Below are 22,405 nucleotides of genomic sequence, written 5' to 3'. Positions count from 1 at the left end.
GCTCCTCTACTCTCATCTGTTTCCACTCGGCCAATCATCCCCACAGTATTCATACCTCCAGTTCACCTCGTCAGGCGGGAAACCCGGGCAGGTAGGAGTGGCTGGTCTGAAAAGCCAAGACAATAATGGGAGCACAAAAAACAGACTGAATGGATCGTGAAATGAAAGAAGGACTCAAAAAAGAAGAAAAAAAAAAAAAAGCAGGATACTCTAATGAATTCATGGTGGCCTGTCAGGGTCACACACAGCGAGGCAGCAGCTCAGCGCCATAAAAATAAAGGACAGGGTTTTAGGAAACAGGACAACGGTGGTCTAGAGGACAGAGAGGCGAGCTTAAGACTGCAGTGTCATAAGGTCAAATCCATGAACTGGACAAATTTACTCATAAGATGTGCTTTGGAAAAGAACATGTTGAACTCGCTGCCTTGATGCTCCTGAACAAGCAACCACTTCAAAGACGGGTGTGGTTGCGCTGTAGCTGTTCCCATCATGTGAATAAAAAGCAAGCTGTTGCTACAGATCGTTTTTAAAGATTAATTCGAAGGTGCTTTACTGTAATTTCTGTGAATTTACAATTTTGGCAGAGAGGCTATTTTAAGTAATACAAAGAATATGTATCTAATATAGTAGCAATATAATGATTTCAAAATACCCAAGTCCAAGTCGCCTCATAACGACCACACCCTTTACATGAGTAGCTCCATTTTCTGCAATTGATGCCCCTCTAAATGTTTTAAATCACTTAAGAATAAGCAATAAGAAATGAGGCATTATTGCAGATTCAAAAACTCAATAATATATAAATAGAGTTAATTATCTGTTCTTCAAGCAGCTTCTACAACCATTAAATGCTGCATACAACACAGGTTTAATAACACTCCAGTGGTGGTCTTGTAGTTGCAGTTTGTCATATGTTTGTTATATTGTCAGAGCAGCAGCAGGCTGTCATTTTCAATGGTTAATCTGCAGATCATTTTTTACATAAAAAAAAGACAATAGTGAAAAATCCCCACCATTCCCACAATAACCGGTTTACAGTCACATAAGACAAACAAAAGCACTCTTGAGAAGCTGAAACCAGAAAATGTTTTGCATTTCCCCTGAAAAATGACCCATTAATTGACTAATCAGTGAGGTTTATTTTGCTGCCAGGTGTCGGTGTAATGTTAAACTGACATTATTTTTTTTATCATGTAGAAATCAAGTCAAATGTCTGGTTAAGTAAAAGAATAAATTATGAATGCCTGTCAAAATAAAACAGACAATCAATTGAGACATTAATCTTCACCATATCACATTATATTAACATAATGTTGTTACTTCGTAATTAATAATAATAATAATCATAATAAATGTTTGTCTAACTTCTAGGGACTTTATACTTGACAAATTAGATTAACAAGGCGTGTCAAGAGTTTGAAAACACAAATTTGTGAAATATTTGTCATTTTTGTGAACAGAAAAAAAAAGACACCTACAGATGTTATTTTCCCATCAAGTATGAAGTATTTTTTAAATTATTAAAATGTGGACCACACAAGACTGCTTTAAAAAAAAAACGGTTTCAGATCCAGGAAACCTGCCGTGGTCCATCCGCTCAGGTGCAGCAAGCAGCAGCCGGGTGGCGTCGGACAGCTGCTCCGAGTGCTCCATCTCTCCAAGGGCAAGGACCAGGTGCGCGTGTTTTAACTCACCGGTCATCCGGATCGCAGACGTTTCACCAGGAGAATGGTCGGGATGACACCGCCCGATCGAGCTTACTGCGTATTACACAACATGTGCCCTCCCTGTTGTTCACGTGACCGGCGAGAAACGAAGAAAAAGGAAAAGAGGGAAGGAGGAAGAAATTAAAAAAAAAATATATATATATATATATATATATATATATATGTATACATAAACAACGGGGGATTATCCGTGTTTCTGGCGGAAGGAAGCGTCCTTCGCTGCAGGTAAGACGTCATGACAATGAGCCAGAAAGCATAATGTTATCATCGGCGGTGCGTTTGAGTGTGCAGCTGTTTACAGCTAGCTGGTGGGCTCACGATGCCGACGCTGGATGCGTATTTGTGTCCACCAAAGTGGCTAAATGTGTTAAGCTCTTTAGCACACAGACGGACGGACGTGCTTTCCGGTGGTGGAGCTTTTATTTTGCGGTGACCAAAGTGCTGATGTGTCAAAAGCTTGTGACCAACCAGCCCGCTTGATACTGAGTCACTCGTCCAAACACGGATTAGAGGTGGAGGAAAAAAAAAAAAAAAAAAAAAAAAAACCCAGCTAATCTGTAACATGTTGGCCTCTTTTATATCTGAAAGCAACTGGACGCTGGCTTCACCTTCACTTCCACCCGGACTAGGACTAGGGTGTAGCTGGCAGCGTTGGAGGGAAAAACAAGTGTGTAACAACAACTCGTGACGTTTGTCTTCAGTCTAGGCTTCATTTTGAAGACAAAAGTCAACAGAAGGTGGAGACTTGTTGAGCTCTCCCAGATGTGATGGGAGTGGATGGCAGCTGGACATGAGATAAACAACGTAAGTAACTTTGACATGTATGGATTATTGACAGCACACCAGAAGTTACACCAGAGTCCGGCCTTACTTTAACTGTTGTTGGGTTTTTTGTTTTTTGTCCTGAACAGACTTCAATTGGATTCGCTGTTGTTTACACAGAGGGAAAGTCCCAGCGCGCAGTTGACCATGTGATTACTCAGCTATAATTCAACAACTTCTCGGCGTTGTGTAACTTTTTAATTTGCGCTATATTTGCAGCAGGTCAGTTCTATGCAGTATTTTTTTTTATTTTTTTTTTTTTAACGAAACTACGGTTGTATTTTGCCAGCCCAGTCTAGGGTCGTGTCCCTGCACTATGAATGTAAAAGTGTTTACAGTGGCAGGATGGCTCAGTGGGGGGGAGTGTGTGTGTGTGTGTGTGTGTGTATGGGGGGGGGGGTGGGTTGACTGAAGTCCAGTTGGAAAGCATCAACCCCTCTCTTAAGTATCCAGTGCAGGTTTATCTTTCAGCACAAGTTGATTAAGCACGACTTAAAGCAGAGACGGCAACTAATAAGAAAATCTGCTGGTGCAGTGAGTTTCTGAAAGGAAAAGCTGCGGACTCCTGTGGCCTTCACAAATATGCACTAATCCACTCAAGCTTGAAGATGACCTCTGTTTTTACAATGTTCTTTAGGTAAATCAAAAATCTGCTGAGGAAGAGGAGGAGGGGAGAGGATGAAGCTGAACGAACGCAGCGTGGCGCATTACGCCACCTGTGACTCGCCACCTGACAAGACGGGCTTCTTGTTCAAAAAAGGTGAGCGCAACACGGCCTATCACCGGCGCTGGTTTGTCCTGAAGGGAAACATGCTTTTCTACTTCGAGGAGCGCGACGGCCGGGAGCCCATCGGTGTCATCGTTCTCGAAGGGTGCACCGTGGAGCTCTGCGAGTCTGCTGAGGAGTTCGCCTTTGCCATCAAATTTGATTGTGCCAAAGCGCGGGTGTACAAGATGGCCGCCGAGAACCAAGCAGCCATGGAGTCGTGGGTGAAAGCGTTGTCGAGGGCCAGCTTCGACTACATGAGGCTGGTGGTGAAGGAGCTGGAGATGCAGCTGGAGGAGATCCAAGAGGCAGCGGGAGGTGGCTTTGTCGGGTCTGGGGTCGGAGGCCTGCAGGGCAGGCCCAAGTCCTCCAGGCGGAACCAGGTGGCACGGTCCAGGTCTGGAGCGTCGTCTTCTTCGTCCTCTTCGTCTTCCTTATCATCATCATCATCAAGTGCCCCTCCACCGTCAGCCGCCTTCTCGGCCCAGAAGAGCCTCCAGGATGAGATGCAGCTCAGCTCTGGGTGCTCCAAGGAGAATGGAGTTGCATGGAGTAAAGCGTCAGCCGCCTTGGCTAACGGCTGTGTGGAGGGAGCGGCATCGTCCTGTGTGGCCTGGGAGGGCAGCGCAGACTCTGGGAGCGTCGCTGGCTATGGGGCCGATGGAGTCCGGGCTCCACCGGTGCCGCCACGGAGGAGAGGCGCGTCTCTGGAAAGCCCCGTCTCCCCTGGCACTGGCTGCTTCTCCAAACTCCACGACTGGTACGGCAGAGAGGTGGAGGAGCTCAGAGTGCAATGGCTGCAGAGCCAGTAAATGAACGGAGGTGGATTATCTCTTGTGTTTTTCCGGTGATATCATTCATTCCTGATCATTCTGCAACGCTACGCCCTTTCTGAACCCAACAGAAAGGCGAGGCGAGTAAACTGAGACTTCATTTCAAACCACAGTCTTATCAGCCATTGAAAAAAAGACAACAACAAAAATATTAGATTGTTTCCAAGTCTTGTCTGGCACAGGATGATCAATCTGTTTTAATCATGAACACGATCCTTTATACAATCCAAGAAACCCAACATCTGCTCTTTTCCACTTTTTTGCTGAGTGACATTTGCCACTGACCATTAAACATGTTAAGAAAACTATATTCAAATTGCTAATAACCTATTGAAATCATCAATTTTTCTAACACAATGTGAAGAACTTAGCCTTGATTGGTCTTATAGTAGATACAATTAAGGAGAAATATACTGTATTATTACTATATGGCCAGTGTTAAAGATTTGACTGCCCTTCTAGCTTCCAAACATACCCGTGTAATTCTTTTGAGTTTTGTTTTGTCTGTAATACAGTTGTGTTTTCTTTAGTTGTTCTTGCAATTACTTTGCTAAGCAGTGAATCACAACTGTTAAATCTTTGTTTATTGCAAGGCAAAAGCTCAAGATGGTTTCAGTTATATCCAAGAAGGCTGCATGCAGTGAACAACGACCTAAAGACATTGCGCAAGACAAATTAACATCTCGGCTCAGGCTGTTGTGACACATTAACCACCATAGAGTGACAAAGCTGAAAGGAGATCCTGCAGCGAAGCCCTGATTTGGTGCTGTCCAATCTTCCTCCTCTTGATCATCAAACTGTTCTGAACTAAGAGCTTGAATCAGGAAATTAAAGTCTATCAATCTAATGGCACGAGGATAATTTGCATCTTTCAAGTTAGAAATTCAGGATTTTGAGTTTGCTCCCAACTTTAAACCACCTCAACTAATATCGTGACGTGGAAAGAAACGAGGATACTCTGGGAATAGGAAGTGGTGTTGTGGGGAGGCGGGGGCGGGGGGGGGAGGGGGGTTCAGATTCTGCTCCATTCTCCCACCGGGGCACAGCTCACCCTGGAGGCCTTGTGGGTTTTTTTTTTTTTTTTTTTTTTTAATGTCAGAGCATCCTCTCGACAGTCACTGGGGACCGTGGTGGGAGCTGGATGTCTCGCTCCGAGCAACACACCCTTTATTTTTAGACCTTGTCAGCCAGCGGCCAGATGAGGCTGTGTCATAAGAGTGCTCGTCACTTAGTTCTCGTTTGACTCGTGTATTTCATAAAAGGAGATTCTTCATTCCTGAACTTACAGGATGTTACATGGGTCTTTGTAATTCCCGATAGATTTCATTTCATACAATCGAAGCATCTTAATACGATCGTACTGTTGGGTTGTTTGTTACAACTTATTATCCTGAATGTTACTAACCTACAGGCCTATACTGTATGTGAAGATGTAACCTTTAGGTTTGTGTATAAATAGCTACTCTTCCATGTTGGAAATTATCACTAACAGTCTTCATTCACAATGAGCTTTTTAAAATGAAATACAGTATGAGCAATCATGGAGCCGTTTACATTGTTCTTTTATATGTGCCTTATGTTATCTGCGTGTCTCTGTTTTTGCACTTGCAACCATTACCACAAGACTGCAGTGATGGGAGGATTTGACTTTTCCTGTTTTTCGACTGTACGGCTCTTTCTTGCTTGCCAAAGGCTGATCTCAGTGCAATCACTTTTTGACAATGGCTCAGTTACTTCGGTCTGCATCAATGCACAGCACTATCATTACTGTTGTACACTTTGGCTTGTGCAGAAACAACAGTGTGGGATAGAGTTTTTAAAATGTCAACAGTAAGACTATCCTTTTGAGACATATTATCTAAAATAATAGTGGTGTTAGTGCTCAACAGATCATTCCTGAAGCGTGTTACCGTCAGGACAGACTAAAGGAATATTTAAGAGTGTCAAATGAATCATATAACTGATCATTTATTTCAAGAGTGCCAAATGAGGAATGCAACCTAAATTACACAATGACCAATTTTGTTCACTTACATTTCTATGATTTTTCTTTTTTAGTAAAATGATTCAATGTTATAATGTACAATTAGTATTATGTTGAATAATCAACAATATTTAACACATGTTCCTATCATTGTAATCTGAAAAGATGTTTGGCTGTAAACCACTCAAATAAACAATGTTCATACTTTATTTTCTATCATTGGAATTATTGCTGGCTTCAGGTGCAGTTTTCTATATTTACTACTGTAAATATGGTAAATCTATATCTTATAGTTTAAGGTATCAGGGAGAGTCTGTATGCTATGTGCACGCATGAGATGTGTTCTCCTCAGACAAGCAGCTCTGAATTCATGAACACACACGTGGTGCTCCGCAGCCTGTTCCCACCAGGTGTCGCTGTGTTACAATGTTACACTGATGTCTGTTGACTTCAAGGTTTTCAGCGATTCGTACCTGGCGGGACAGGTGAACGCAATTAACCATGTGGCAGAACAACGAGGGAATAGGATTGGAGAAGGGCGAAACAATTTATATTGTAGACCTGGATAAACTGTGTTTTTATTTCCCTTTCTGTTTTAAGATCAGACATATGGACAATAAACGTGGCCTTTAAGTAAAAATAGTAAATGAGTTTGACGCTATACAATACAAATAATGTGATATAAATGTTTGGTAAATCAGTAACAGCCTTCCATAAGCAACACTTACCAAACTAAATGTACAGTTTCTGAACAGACTTCTTTGCAGAGCTTGGGCAGTCTCTGCATCCTGCACATACCGTACTTGCGCTCGGCTGCTGACTGCAGACAGTTCAATACCTCGCAGAGCAGGGGAGCTACTTCCTGCCGGGTAATTTCAACATAAAAGTACGCTTGACCCATATGTTTGAACACTTACAAAGAGAACGAAAACCCTGACAATGTTTAATATATTTGTAGTAAATACACATTCGGTTGCTTTAAACTATTAGGTAGACAAACAGTCCTGCCATTACATCTGTCCTTACAAAGTTTATGATGTACTTTTTTCCTGTTTTTTTGGAATGACTTTATTGAATTATGTTTACGTGTGTGGATATATATCAAAATAGGGTGAAATTAGCTGACACAATACAAATGTTTGTTTGTCTGCATAAAACAGGGTCAGTGGTGGTAAATACAAATGCATGTTTTCACAGGAAATAGGTTGCTGACAAGGCTGGGCACGGTGATCGTAGACTGGCAAGCTGCCTCAAACACCCCTTATTGGTTTCCAGGTAATTTAACTTCATATCTTCCTCTATGTATGAATCTATATGGGACAATATCAAATTGTGTGTTCTTCCAGGCAGATTCTACATTATTACCTGTATTGACAACAAACTTGTTTTGTTTTTTATTAACGTATTGTCTTTAAGAAGTGGGAAATAATTTAGCTCTGATTGCATGACACCTAACGCTTTATGCAACTTACTCCACTGCAGTTCTGAGTGAAATATTGTACTTTTTACTTTAATACATTTGTTTGTAAACTGAACTCTGCTGATGATGAATTTAAATTGTCCATCCATCCATTATCTATACCCGATTTATCCTGAACATGGTCACGGGTGGGTGCGGGGTGGAGCCTATCCCAGCTCACCGGGCGAATGATCGCATAAAATGAAATTAATTTTACACATTAAATTGAACCATTTTAACAGAATATAGTAATAATAATATTACACAAAGATAATAATATAGTATCACAAAGTAAAATGTATTTTCAAATTATGGGATGTGCCTTTTACTGAAGTACAAAATCTAAATACCTCCTCCACAAATGTAAATTAGGAATAGGGCTATAAATATCAATTCATTTTATGATTATTTTCTCAATTGATTGAATAGTTGTTTGACCTTTTAAAAGGTCAGAAAAATTAGCAAAATGTCAATCAGTATTTTCTAAAGCCCAAGGTGCAGCCTAAAATGTCCAAATTCATTCCAACCAACAGTCCACAACCAAAAAAATATTCAGTTTATGATCATGGAGGACTAAGGGAACCAGAAAATATGCTGGAACTGGAGAATTTTAGCATTTTTATAAAATTTCAAATTGACACCATCGATTATCAAAAAAGTTTGCAATTAATATTCTGTTGATGTTAAATGGTCAGCTCTAATTTGGACCAAGAGTTCATTTTGTAAAGTCTGACTCGTACTGGGGTAGTTAATCCGGCCGGGGGCAGGTATGCGTCTCTTATTTTGAAAAGACCGAGTCGGAAGCGATGTTTTGAATTTCCCCCAGCTTCACACAGCTGGACCGCGGCACAATTTTTTTTTTTTTTTTTTTTTTTTTTGACAGCGGAAATGAGGAGTTGCCACTTTTTCCGCGTCAAGTTCGTCGCTGAAAGTTTTCTTTCCTCTTTATTTGCGGAGGAGCAGTCGCGTCAGTCACAATGAGAGAGAAAGCGACGGGCTTTTCGGCGTGCAGCTTTTTCCTCCGGTGTCCAGCTTGTGTTGCTCCTCGCCGACGTCTTTTAGACTCGTTTTAGATGCTTCTCAACACATTTCCGTTATGCGAAGTCCAACTTGTTGGTTTTTCGTCGTGCTGCGGTGGGTGCCCATCCGAGATAACGGAGAACGTAAGTATGTTGTGGAGACTAAACCCCTGTCAACTTTGACTCTCTTCTTGTCTTACAGTGTTTTTTTTTGTTGTTGTTGTTTTTTTTTTTTTAACTCCACTCAACTCTTTAATTTAACCACTTGGAGTCTTAATCTCTAATTGACGAACCGCAGCAGTAAAGTGGACTAAGCACATAAAAGGACATTTTCTGCATTTTTTTTTTCATTTTTTTTTCCAATAGTCGTCGAAAAACGTGCCCGTGTGGAGTTTAAAGGGTCTGCCTCTGTCCGGCACGTCGCTGCTGGCGCACACTTTTTGCCCCCCAAAAAAGTGAACTTTTTTTTTTGTTGAAAATTATAAATCGAGTCCTGTTGGTACAAAGTGTTGTTGTCACACAGTGTGCACACAACACGTGCTTTATATATATATGTATATATATTTACTATATATATATTTATATATATATATATATATATATATATAACTCAAGCTGCAGCTATGTGAATTTATGTGTCGTTTTTACAACTATTTGGCGCAAATCTATCAGTGGTGGTCACCATGGTGATGACGTAATATTACTACACCCACGGCGACTTATTTGCAATAATTCACGTTCACCTGCCAAACACGGAGCCGAGACATTAAGATGCAATGTCTGAACTGCCCACCACCGTTTACCCCTATAAATAGATATTAACTGTGTGTATCTGAAACGCGACCGCTCGCTTGCGCGCTGCTCGAGCGAGTGTGCAGCGTGCTCAGGTCAGTGGACACCCCGTCACGACCGCTTTGATGGAGAGGAGGAACAAGTGGTTTCATAGTCCGGCGTTGGCGTGTCAGTAAATCAAAGGCAGTAATTTGGGGGTGTTTGTGTGTTTTGGAGGGTGGATTCGCTTCTCCTTGCGGCTCCTGGCAGTATTTGTCTATCTTTGTAAGGACCAGTTTCAGCTTCCGGCCTTGGAAGTGGGGACGTCTTGGCCTTGCCGGGACCTGGTTTCAGGGTTAGGTTTAGGTCATGCCTTTTAGTTGGGATTGTTAAAGTTTAAGAAAAGGTCTAAGGAACGCTTTATGCCCATGTGGGTTCTCGCATAGAAGTACAAGTGTGTAAATACAGGTTAGTGCACAGGACGATATTCCTCCCAAGTAATTGTCACCCCCTCAGATATCACCCATTTTTCTCACAAAAATAGTCGTTTGGAGTGGCAGACATGGATATAATTCTTTCTATAGTGTGATGGAAAGTAGCGCTCTGATGATTAATTAATTAGTTGATCAACAGAAGGTTGATCACCTTCTATTTTGATAATTGCTTGATTGTTTTGGTTCATATTTTAATGGAAAAGTGCTCAAGTTCTGTGAGTCCAGCTTCTTAAATCTGAACATTTCCTGGTTTCTTTAGTCCCTCATGATGATAAACTGAATATCATTTGGTTGTGTCACTGTTGATCGGTATAAAATGACACATTTCAGGCTGCACCTTGGACTTTTGAAAAGACCAAACAACTGATCAATTCATGAGCTCATTTTGAGATACTTTATGTACTTGTTAAAGGGAAATGTTGTACTTTGCTCTATTTATTTGACAGCTTAGTTGTTTGTAACTTTGCAAATTGGTGCTTTGTTGTACATTCAATTATCCAACTCTGTAAAGTAGTTCAAATTAGCCCCACCTCACCCTGCTACAACCTGAAATGCTGCTTTATATATTAACATATAATTGATAACAATCCAAGTATGATGCTTATATATGTACAATGATAAAGTCTTGGTGCACGTCAACATTCTTGTACAGTCAGAAATGATTCTGATGATTTTCAGTGAAGTGTTTGCTGCCCTACTGACTTTGATTTCTGACGCTTGGATACTTTGGTTCTGTCTGTTTTTCTCAGAGTGCTATCAACAACAGAACTCTCATTCTGCATGTTCAGGTGTGGAGATTAGACCGCCATGCACCACCAAAAATACAGTAAAAAATAGAATTAGTTTTATTCACAGAAGTCATTTATTAATCTTAAAAATGTATGCCCATTTCAACCTTGTGATTTATAACAAACAAAACAAAAAAAACAAAAAAATCCAGCTTTAAATTATCACTACCAAATCTTGGACTCTCTCCAGAGAGGGGCATGATTATAACAAGATTTTCTCCGACATGACATGATTAGTTATTTGGGGATTTTATGCACCACAACACGATACTGTCCTGGAAACTGACTGAGACATATTTCCTTGAAAGAACAGAGTGCAGCTTCATGGAATTCAGATATTAACAACAGTCATTTTTGCAATTAGTTTCGAACAGTGTGCACATTTGATGTGCATGTATGCAGATGACATGTGTTGCAGAAGTAGTGAATTCTGCAGCCTCGGCTATCATCGGTGCATCAGGTAATGTCCTGTTTCTATGTCTTCAACTGAGATATGATCGGACGTTAGCACTTCTGCTTTCCTCAGGGGCTCCGGGAAATCTATTGACGAGACCACAAGAGAGGTCCGACCCACAGTGGGGAGGGCAGAGCAGAGGGAGAGGAGCCAGGGGACATAACTTGGCAGGCAGACGGGACAATGACCGAAATACAGAAGAGACATATCAGGCCAAAAAATGGAAAGAAAAAAAAAAATGTTTTGGTGACAATGGGAACTTTTTGCAGAAACACTCACACGTTATCCAGAAGTTGGTGTGTGTTAATGCGATCTGACTGCACAGCACCTTTCCATCGAAGCCTAAAACCTCAACGCCAAAGGAACAATCTCGAAGTTCTCTGTTTTGTTCCCTTTTCTGGCGCTTTTGATGGTCAGCGGTAATTGAAGCTTTTGTTTTTGGACTCCACTTCCCAGAGATCCAAACCTTGTCGCCTGTGCGACCTCAGTCACTTGGCACAGAAGTGAGTTGAGCAGCGAACCTGTGGCGTTGGCTCCGCCCACCCTCTCGGGGGGGGGGGGGGAGACGCCCACTGCTGAGTGATGGAAAAGCTCAGGAACTGTGCGCCGCTTGCTCGCTCAGTTAGAAATACAGCAAATGGAAGGGCTTTCATCAGTGGATCACAGGCTCATTCACCAGTGTGTTACCACATTCATCAACAGACCGTAATTAACAGACATTTATTTAAATGGAAAAAAAAATGCAGATTATTACTCCAACTGTGAATTCCCACCGCAAACACGCACGCACACACACACACACACACACACACACATGCGCGCGCACACACACACAAGGCACATAATCATTTTAAGTTCTTGCCTGTGTGTTAACACGTTTGGAAAGACACACAGACGCACATGTGTATCCCCAAACACTTGCAGAAATGCTTTTGTTTGGGGGGGATACACATGCGTTCCTGTGTTTTTCCAAAGCATCAATAATTAGGGACTGTGTGTGTATTTGTGTGTTTACTCCAATACACGCCCGTTGGAAGAACGTTGATTACAGGCCCGATTTAGCTGCAGTAGCATGAGGATGATGCTTAATACATGTGTGCTTGTGTGTGTGTGTGTGTGTGTGTGTGTGTGTGTGTGTGTGTGTGTGTGTGTGTGTGTGTGTGTGTGTGTGTGTGTGTGTGTGTGTGTGTGTGTGTGTGTGTGTGTGTGTGTGTGTGTGTGAGAGAGAGAGGTTGTATGATGGGAGCAACAGGTTTTGTTTTATTTCCTATGACGAGTTTGTCCAGGTTTCATATCTGCATAATGGAGAGTTTCAACAGTTAGACGATATATTTGAATCATCAACTATTTTGATAATTGTTGTAATTTTTCAAGCAAAAATTCCCCAAACTTTTTGGCTTTAGTTGCTCAAAAATGAAGATTTTCTGATTTTTTTTTTTTTGGTCAAATGTAACAACAGATGAAAAACTTTGCGTGTTTTTTTTGACATGTTGAAATGTTTCATAGACCACAGAATTTATTAGATACTTGTGAAAATAATCTAGAGATGAATTGATAATGGAAGTGATCGTCCCTACATGCATACAGACACTGAAGAGGTTTTTGTTTGTGTGATAAGCAGAAACGGAACGTGTCTCTGTTGAAGTGAAAGTAGGATCTCGTTCTCACGCAAAATACCCCAATTTGCACCATGTCACATCACTTTATTCCCAACACGAGCTCAGAATTTGCTATCACTGCAGAAAAAAAACGGGTTCTTGGGTAACGGTTGTGTGCCAGAAAGAGGTATTTTGTAAGAGCTAACACTGAAACTCAGTTTGCTCCTCATGAGTCCCAATGTGGAAAAGTTTATAAGTCCCGAATTATCCTTCCAGGAAGTCAGACGCCTGCAGATGATTCGCAGCCAATCAAGACGGAAGGAGTCAATTATCTCTCAGCCGAACAACCCCACAGACAGTTACACACACACACACACACACACACACACACACACACACACACACACACACACACACACACACACACACACACACACACACACACACACACACACACACACACACACACACACACGCGCACACAATATATATTATCTTACATCTTAAATAATACTACGTGTCTTCCAAATTCACAATGAAACAGAAACACATCACAAGAGGAGATGACTCATTCATAAAGTGCTTGTGGATGTCTGTCGTACTCTCGCTGGCTGGAACGTCGCAGTCTTGACTGCTGAATTGGTTGAATTGTACAGATTTGACTCAACCGAGTTGTGAATGATGGATTATTGTTGTCAGCTTTTCAGAAACTCCGCCTGGGTTCCAGTAAGAAGCTGAGCTCGGCCTTTGTAGCTGAGAAACATATTTAAACAGTTTAGTCGCTCAGCGTGTTCATATTTAATGATCTGTAAGATGCATATATTTCCTTGCATGTGTTATTTGCTCTTCATTTTAACACTATGCACAGTGTCAATTTTATTTGTGAAGGTCAGTCCACTGCACGGAGCGACCTTTTCAAACACTTAATCAGATTCAGTTGTTTGTAATTGCACAGTAGAAGTACAAGTATAGTTGCTGATTGTTTGTTAAATCCCAAATTTTTTACAGTTAGTATATAGTTTTTAACCGTTGGGAAAAGAATAATTGAATATTTTGACTCTGTTTAATATTTTTTTGCCATGTTAAGATTGTATTAGCAAGCAAAAAAAGCAACACTTTTAATAATCTATGAACCATTTCATAAAATGTTCAAGCCCATATATTTGAGATTTTCTGGCTCTTGTTCATCCGAAGAGATGATTTGCTGTATTTTCTATTTATAGCATCTTTGTGTTTTGTACCGTTGGTCAAAGAAAGTGACACATCTCAAGATGTCACCTCGTTACTTGCAGAAGCAGCGATGTCTTCTTTGCACATTTTATATATAAAGATTTAATCAATGAATCTAGAAAGCAATCGGCAAACAAACTTATAATGAAAAATAATCATTGGCTGCAGCCTATGTGAGGCTGTGTACAATCTACGACATGATCTTTATCGACACTTGGAGTTGGGCAACAATTCTGTTTCAGCATTAGTCATATCTTTCGTCGAGGTGTGTTGTGATAAAATGTTGAAATGTTTCTGGTTGACACGATCGTATCAGAATAAACGATAAGTCAAGTTTTAGATCTTGAAAACATCTTAAGTTTAATAAACCATTTTTACAGAACGAGATAAACATGAACTTCTAAATACATCAGTTTTTTTTTTAGCAACGGTGGCGGGGCGACATACATTTGACATTGGTGACATTAGAGCTGAGCTGGACCTGGTTTTTCCCTGTTTGCTTGTAATACAGATCTCATTATGCGTTGAAGTTTGTCAGCTCTGAGGCCTGAAGTGCTTGTGATGCCTGACAGTCTCTCCTGACCTCATTCCCGTAGTCTCCCCTCCTCACGCATCGCATCCATGCGGCCAAAGCCAAAACTTGACTTCTCTTTTCATTTCTTGCCTGTCATTACGAGAGCCCAATATTTGAGTATTTCCTAGACATGCCAGGGTCTGTCCTTTCAGGATAATGATAGACTGCACGCTGCACAAAGACGTTTTGTATTAGTCACTGGTAGGATGCGGGCGAGCTGGAGGGAAGCTTGTTAGTCAGAACTTTACGAGGTAATAGTGAGTTTCTGGACAGATAATGATCATATATATACTGTTTGGTAAATCTCACTCTTGGTTTTGTATTGCAGCACTGAAAGTGGCCTCGATGCTTCAGAGTGCGTTTTTAATCCTTGCCAGTGCTGCGTGATTTCCTTCTTATCAACAGACACGCAGCCCCTTTAGTTTTACTGCTTTCCCAACCTGCCTCCCGCTCTCCATTCCCAGACCACAGGAAATAGCCCGAAAGTGGCCGGGCTTTATTTCTGTGCGTCTCAAGAATAGCAGCATTGTGTTATTGTTGTGGGAATGCAGGACTGAGCTCGTAAATACTCGAACCAAAACGAAACCCCGATGCACCCTGTAGTATTCCACCTTTGTAACAAGAAACGACGCCTTGACGAGTTCACTGCTGTTGCTGCCTCTCGTTTTCTCTTATCATAAGATAGTTGCAGCTTTTAGATGCAGACCTTTAAAATCTAAATGTTGATCATGAGGGGATTTAGAAAACAGTGGCTTTTGGTGCTGTTGGGTTTCCCAACGCTACACACTGTCAGTATAACAGTAAATGCCAAATATGGAGGACTAAAGGCTGCTCTCGCCCCGTAGCTTTGTTTTGTGTAATGTGGGTATACCAGTATTTTTTTTTTTTTTTTTTTTTTTGGATGTAATCTGTTACACAAAAGGTTTCTTGCTGATTCTTCTCATGGATGCAACGATGTCAAGTGTTTCGGCTTTTAGAGCAGGCTTTACACTTGCACAACATTCCCACGTCTTTGTACCTATGCATCCACAACAAACATCGTATCCTTCACTGATGGTTTCTGTTTGTAATGGAGTCTGGCTGCGCTTAGTTGCGATGGAGCAGCGGGCTGCAGGCTCCCCCTCTCTTGTTTCGCCCCAAATCAGCTGATGCTTTCTTCAGGCTCTGGGAAGTTAGGGCCCAAGTTATCTCATGTTTCACGGCTGCTTCCTCCTTTACAATATGTTCTTCAATTATGTAAGCGGTGTGCGTCTCGCTTTCTGCTCTGTTTATTATCAAAGCTCTTTCACATCTCACTTCACACAAACAGGAACACAGAGCCTCAGCCAATCCCGACGCTGCAACTGCAGGTCGTTTTCATGTTCGCCTCTTCTTTTATGTAGCCCATCAATCAGGCAGTGAATTAACAAAACCACTTTAAGCTGCATGTATCTCATGTCGGGTTGTGTCACTTTTGCTTGATGCGTAGCAGCTTGTTGCACTCGAGCATAAAAACATGAAGTGAAAGGGATGAAAAAAGGTCACGTGGTGTCAGTCTGTGTTAACTGGTGTGTTGGCTACCGGTGGAGCAAAGCTGTTTGCTCTGTCATAACAACATTGAATGGTGACTGTATCGATGGGAATTCAGGTCATTTCCCCCTGGAAGCAGAGTTGTGTAACAGCACCTTGAAGGTCTGCACTCAATGTTCAGCTTGTATTTATCTTGAAGTTTGTTTGTTCATGTGAGTCAAGCGGAGTTGCATACATGTTATAATAGTCACAACAATCGTGATGTTGCTTTTAATGTTAAAACAAAATTGGACGCAACATTTAGCTAAATCCAAAATCCTTGATACCGAATTTGATGTAAAAAATATCAATCAAGTGAATGTATTTTAACATTATTTAAAAAAAACCCTGCTGCACACACACTTTGCCCACCCTCTCTCTCACACACACACACACACACACACACACACACACACACACACACACACACACACACACACACACACACACACACACACACACACACACACACACACACACACACACACACACACACACACACACACACATACGTTACATGTTAACTGAGGGAACACTAATGACAGTTGTAAGGACATTATAACTGACATGATGAGCTTTCTATTTTAGCATAAACAAGCTAATATTATTCTCTATTGGAACTTTGTTTGTCACATTGCTGCAACAGATGCTGCTCCTACTTCACAAACAAGAAAGGTCTTTTCACACTGGGGGCGTTTTTTACGTGATTAATTTGCATGTCGGTGTATTTTTCCCCTCGTGTAAATGTCTCAAGCAAATTGCATTGTGTGTAAGTGGAGCTCATGTCACATCACAGCTCCTTACGTAGTTTACTTTTGGATGTAATAGAGTTGGTTGCAAAACTGTCATAGCAGTTTTGGCTCACGTGCCTACATCCCTTTTTCTTTTGTTCAGTGGAGCAGGACAAGATCATCTTCGCTGGATGGTGTTGAATCCATAGTTTTTCTGAATTTTGGCATCGACTTGGTGCAGAAATATTAGCTCTTGTGACATCCCGAGACCAAACTGTAGACCAATATCGGAAAAATAAACAGCAGTGCATTCACAGAAAGAATAAAGCGTTGCAGCTACTTCTCTGAGTCAGGCTAACTTTTTTTTTTTTTTCCAGTTTCCAGTCATTATGAATTATTTGTTTCGGTAAAACACTGCAAAATTTGGCCAAATCCTTCTAAGAATTGATCTTACTTTATTAAGGTCAATAAAAGTTGTGCCACATGAATCTGGTGAGAACTTTGTTATATCCCATTGTGACACCTTTACCACACTACAGTAGGAATTAGTTAGCTGGCTGAAGTCATATAATGATGTTGCCACATTTGACTTTTTATGGTGAACACGTAAGAGACGTTTTCAGAGGAAAAACTTTTTTTTAAATTTTTCAACACAAATACATTTCTACCATGTTCCCTGGTAAATAGCTGCTCTTGTCCTTGATATTCTCGTCCTCTTTCCACCTGTGACGTAAGGCTGCATGTCAGCGTGCTCTGTGAGTGCACAGTGTCTTTGCATGAGAGCGCCGGCCGCTGCTTGCCAGGGCAGGGCTTCCTGTTGCTGTGATTGCTGCCCAGGCAGAGCAGAGCACCGATCCTTTGGTCTCTGTTCGTCTCCTGCCCTGCCACCTGGACCTTCACCCACAAACATGGCTCCATCTCATCTCCTGTCCTCCCTCCTTCCTTCTGCCTGTTATTCTTACTTCCTGCCAGCCCTCTCATTATCCCCTCATCTCTCTGTCTGCCCTCGTGACTCTCGCTCCTCTGTCTCCTCCTCTTCCTTTTCTTGTTTGATTCCTCTCCCTCCTCACTGCCTCCCCACCCTCTTTGCTCCCCTTTTGATGAATCCTCACACATTCACTTACTTTATCCATAGCTCTGTGAATCATTTGGTGATTCACACAATGGAAATGTAGAGGTGGTAACCAAATCTGTTTTTCATCCCAGATCCTGTGATGCATATGTTGCCACGGGTTTTTTTTGTTGTCCTTTATTTATTTTTTCCAGAGTTTTTTTTACGGGAAAAGCTGGAGTGTTTGATGTCTTCAGCGAGCCTCGATGCCATGCAGATTAATTGAGTCATAAGCAATAGATTGGATCCGGCTGATCTCGGTAATAAGGCCAGGTCTATATAAAGGTCAGACGGATGTGGCTTGCTGTAAATTGCATTTCACTTAATGAGTATAACAATTAGGAGCACGTCCTATTTTAACAGTAATGAACAAGCAAACAGCACACGGAGGTGCACATGTACACACATTCTCAGACGAGTTGCTCACACACATCTGTATCCTTGTGTGTGTTGCGGCAAGACGAAAAAGAATTGAACTCGTCACCCAACAGTGAGATGTGTGGGCTTGTTGATGTGTGGCTGTAAAAACATGGAGTCCGTGTCTGTGATGTCATGCATGGTCTTCTGGATGTACTGTCTGCTGGCTGCGTGTCAGTTTTTGTACCGTGTGAAAATCTACATTTGACTGGAGTAAAATGTTGGAGCTGGAGAGTAGCAGTCAGCAGTAGCAGTTGATTAATATTCATTCAACCATTATTTATACTCGAGAAATCAATATACAAGTTGTTTTTTTGGTTTGTCATTTAGCTTGTTTGAAATGTAGAAAAATGCTCATCATATTTTCCCACAGTCTCTCGAGACGTCTCGATGTTGCTTTACAAACGAGTTTAGTTCAACTTGTGCTGCCAGGAGCAACAAAGTTATGACAAGAAAAGAGCTAAGATAATATTCACCGTAATGTCAATAACCGCATGCAGCTCTTTGCACAAGAGACATCTTACCTGCTGTCCACAGTTGGAGTGAATTACAATTTTGTACAATTTTGTCACAGTGTACATTTTTTTTTAAATTATCCCTTGATCTGCTGATTATTTTCTCGAAACGTTGTCCGAAAATTGTGAAAATTGGCCATCGCAGATCCACAGACCAGAAGCTGACACTAAAAATGACTTTGATGATTGATAATTCAAATAGTTACTAATTGGCTTTTTGTCACTTACAGTAGGTGACTGATCATTTGAGGTTGAGTTAGCAGCGGCACCACAATCCACTGCATCAAACGTTCTGTTCCCAACTGGGGACAACAGGGGTCAGATAGTGGTGTGTGAGAGCTGTTACAGGCTCTGGAGATATAAATAGGACCTCCCTGCAGTCAGGCTTCCACCAGCAACACTGATAATTATCTACTTGTTGTATAACCCTCGTTCTCTCTACATTTTAGTTCCTTGCTTTTGCACAAAAATGAATACCATCTCTCTTCTTGTCTTCTTAATAGTGCAGTGGTGATGTGTGTGTGTGTGTGTGTGTGTGTGTGTGTGTGTGTGCGTGCGCGTGCGTGTGCACGTGTTTTAAAGGCAATGCTGGCTTCAAGGAAATTACATGTTGGCTCTGCTCCCAGTAGGCCACAGCCAGGATCCCGTGTACTGTAGGCATCTTGCTGGTTCTTTATTTTGGTGTCTGGGAATGTAGCGGGAGCAACATACAGCAGCACCACGTGTTCATTACCCTGACATGTCTTGAGGTTGATTCAAGGATGTGTTGCGTTGCAAATCAACTCAGTGAGCAAGATCAGCAAGTGCTGGCGAGATCAATTCACATGTGTGTTTCACGCATCCTGTTTCCTTCCTGCTTGATAAAAATGAGTTTTCGTCTGTTCCCACTGAAAAAAGAAAAAAGGGTTCACTTCTGAAGCAACAAAGTCATGAGGGACGGTAAGAGCTGTGTCACTCATTTTGACGTCTTTTATCATGGTATAAACTTGTGTTTCGAAGTGACTGAGCTGCAGAGTTGCTCCGTCACATTCACAGTGGGAGTGCATCAGTGCATCAGGCCAACTACTTTCCGTATTGATGAAGTATATGGAATAATCATTTCAAAATGCCACTCTTGTGTTTGTTCTTATAAACAGCAGTGGACAAGCTTCAGCATCAGTAGTTACACAGTCATGCAAACAGCAGCATGCCTTTGCCGAGGCAATTTTTTTCTTCTTGCCGAAAAAACTGCAGCTGACCTTGACATTTGTGACTTGGCCACAGTTGCAGCCGTTTCTCGCGGTGCAGGGAAAGCTGTGCCAGGGAAAGCTGTGCCAGAGGCACATGAGAGAGACCAAGAAAGCAATCAGTGTGCCACTGTGAGTGTGTCACAGAGAAGAATGCCGGCATTGTAGAGGAAGAGGAGGAGGAGGGAGTGATGAGCAAGGTGAAGAAGAAAGAAGGAAAAGGCAGGAATGCAGGGACTTTGACTCGGTTGTGCAGGAATGTTTTCAATATTTTCCCTGTCATCTCCTGCTGAATGCTGTCTAGCAAAACAATAATACAATAACAAAGCGGCAAGTTGAGGTTAGAGGTCCGGAAGGACAGCAGAGACAGGAGACCCAAAACTGTGTTGGCCTTTTTGTTTTCCTTCGCAGCTTGAACGTGGCCCTCGGTCGAGGTAAAAGCAAAGGAAGCATGAATCCAAACACATCTGGAGATCCTCATACCAGAGGATGAAAAGAAAGGGAAAACCCTGGGAACAGAGACGGCCGAGCCCCCAGAGGGATACAGCCAGAGGAAGTGTGCGTCTGTATATGTGTGTGTGCGTGCGTGCGTGCGTGCGTGCGTACGTGCGTGTGCGTGTGTGTGTGTGTGTATACTATATGAGCATGTGCATGTTCTGTAGTCAGTCAGTGCTGAGTCATCGCTGGGCTGGCCTGGCAGATAGAAACAGTCTTTGGGGGGGGCCAGCTCGAGGGGCTCAAGGGGGCATGCACTGAGCATGCTCCAAAACGTACAGGAAGGGAATTAGTTGTTGTGACAGGACACATCCAGGAACTTTAGTGACGCAATATTTCACGCTGCCAAGTTTTCTCCGCCTCACTGACGTACGTGTCGCCTGGTATGTTTGATGATACAAATGAGAAGACTGCTGGCGCATTGAAAGACGTGACCTCAAGAATTTACAGCTTTTCATCTCTGGATATCGCTCTGGATACGGGGAGAGATGTTACCCGAGTAATTACGAGGCACGGTGCTCCATGTTTGGCCCGATCACAACGACCTCCCCACCACACACACACACACACACACACACGCGCGCGCGCGCACGCATATATACCCATACACATATGCACGTACACACACACACATACATATATATATAAACATACACACACACACCCTCCTGTTTCTTGTGGTTTTCTGTGATCTGTTGGGCCACAGTCTGACTCCCCCACGCCGACCCACACGCACCCATATGTACACACACATTCATACTTCCTGTATTTAGACTAGACCCTTCACTGCTGCACTGGAGGAACATGGTATGTACTGTAGGCACATGTTGAAGCCTGAGAAAGATAAACCCTCATTAATGCTACTACAGCTTCAGTTTCAGTTTGATTGTGTTCAACTGTTGTTCATCCGGTCAGAATGGAAAGCATCGTGGCGTGCGGCAGTAAAGGAAGGAGCTATAGTTGTTATTTAATCCATGTTGATGTCTCTTTTTCAAACATCCTCAGCTTCTTCAGCATCGGTGTTTTCAGTCTAGTGTTTCATGTGGAGATTTTCTACCCAAGTTCACTGCTTTTCTTTCGAGTCATCCATGCAGCAAATGCAGCTGCAAAACCCGTCATCTTATAGTTTATAATCAGGTGACGGTGCAACGCTTAAGCACAGTCAAGATGAATTTATGTACATTTAAAGGTCCTTGTTTTGCTGCCGAACAGAACACTGTGTTTGAGTGTCCGGTTTACGAGGTTTACGCCAGATTTGATCACGTTCAGGATGTTGTGTTTACATGCAGAGCTGATGATGATAATTTTGTGGCCAATGAGGATGAAGGTGGAAAATTATTGCACGCTTTCAATTTCAATATTACATCCATATTATTATAAGACTATTACAAAGAAATACAACCTGCTGAGAATAAACTAATCAGTATACACAGAAGCAGGGAAGTGAAACCAAGCAAAGAATAAAAATCCAACCACGCTGCGTTCAAGGTAAATCTTAGAGAAAATATGATTCAAAACAAAGAGGTGTCCTGGTAGCTGAGGGACGTCCTTGTGTTGAGTCCATAAAGACCAAAAGTCTTGCTTTACTGCCTGTCACATCTTTACTGTCTACTCTCCAAAAAAAAAATGACAGAAGTGGCCGAAAAATACAAATTATTAGTTTAAATCGAGGTCATGTGTTAATGGTTTTATTTGATGGAGTTTATTTTCACTTCTTAAGCCATTATTGCTATCTTGGGAGAAGAAAAAAAAAAAAGCAGAAGGAACATTGAAGCGGGTCATGTAAACACAGACATACAGATGGCCATGCAGGCAATGTGGTTGATTAAGAAATATTCTAACC

General features: G+C 41.9%; 2 protein-coding genes across 6 annotated transcripts in view; both read left to right on the top strand.

Annotated features, from left to right (window-relative positions):
• Nucleotides 1-1,607: 1,607 nt before the first annotated feature.
• On the top strand, nt 1,608-4,297 carry pheta1 (PH domain containing endocytic trafficking adaptor 1). Of its 3 annotated transcripts, XM_069707725.1 has the most exons (3): nt 1,608-1,952; nt 2,429-2,531; nt 3,187-4,297. In XM_069707725.1, the coding sequence occupies exon 3, from the start codon at nt 3,228-3,230 to the stop codon at nt 4,125-4,127; it is 900 nt and encodes a 299-aa protein (XP_069563826.1). In that variant the 5' UTR covers nt 1,608-1,952; nt 2,429-2,531; nt 3,187-3,227; the 3' UTR covers nt 4,128-4,297. The 3 variants fall into 3 exon arrangements, with proteins under 3 accessions (XP_069563826.1, XP_069563828.1, XP_069563827.1); XM_069707727.1 differs by lacking the exon at nt 2,429-2,531; XM_069707726.1 differs by lacking the exon at nt 1,608-1,952 and having other exon boundaries at nt 1,959-2,531.
• A 4,244-nt stretch (nt 4,298-8,541) lies between these two features.
• sh2b3 (SH2B adaptor protein 3) overlaps nt 8,542-22,405 on the top strand; it is a 49,376-nt gene continuing 35,512 nt past the window's right edge. For all 3 annotated transcript variants that reach the window (XM_069707739.1, XM_069707740.1, XM_069707738.1), the window contains exon 1: nt 8,542-8,754. The gene's annotated coding sequence lies outside the window, so the exon portion shown is untranslated. The remainder of the gene's footprint in view (nt 8,755-22,405) is intronic.

This window comes from Brachyistius frenatus, unplaced genomic scaffold (assembly GCF_029030835.1).
Source record: "Brachyistius frenatus isolate BFR_SWC_R1_liver_20210118 unplaced genomic scaffold, ASM2903083v1 Contig_72, whole genome shotgun sequence".
NCBI classification, from domain to species: Eukaryota; Metazoa; Chordata; class Actinopteri; family Embiotocidae; genus Brachyistius; species Brachyistius frenatus.
Note: the sequence above shows the minus strand (reverse complement) of the source record. Positions and strands in the feature narration are given on the sequence as shown.

Excerpts from the sequence above, each read along its gene's own strand:
- pheta1 (XM_069707727.1), top strand. The coding sequence starts at position 3,228 with ATGAAGCTGAACGAACGCAGCGTGGCGCATTACGCCACCTGTGACTCG.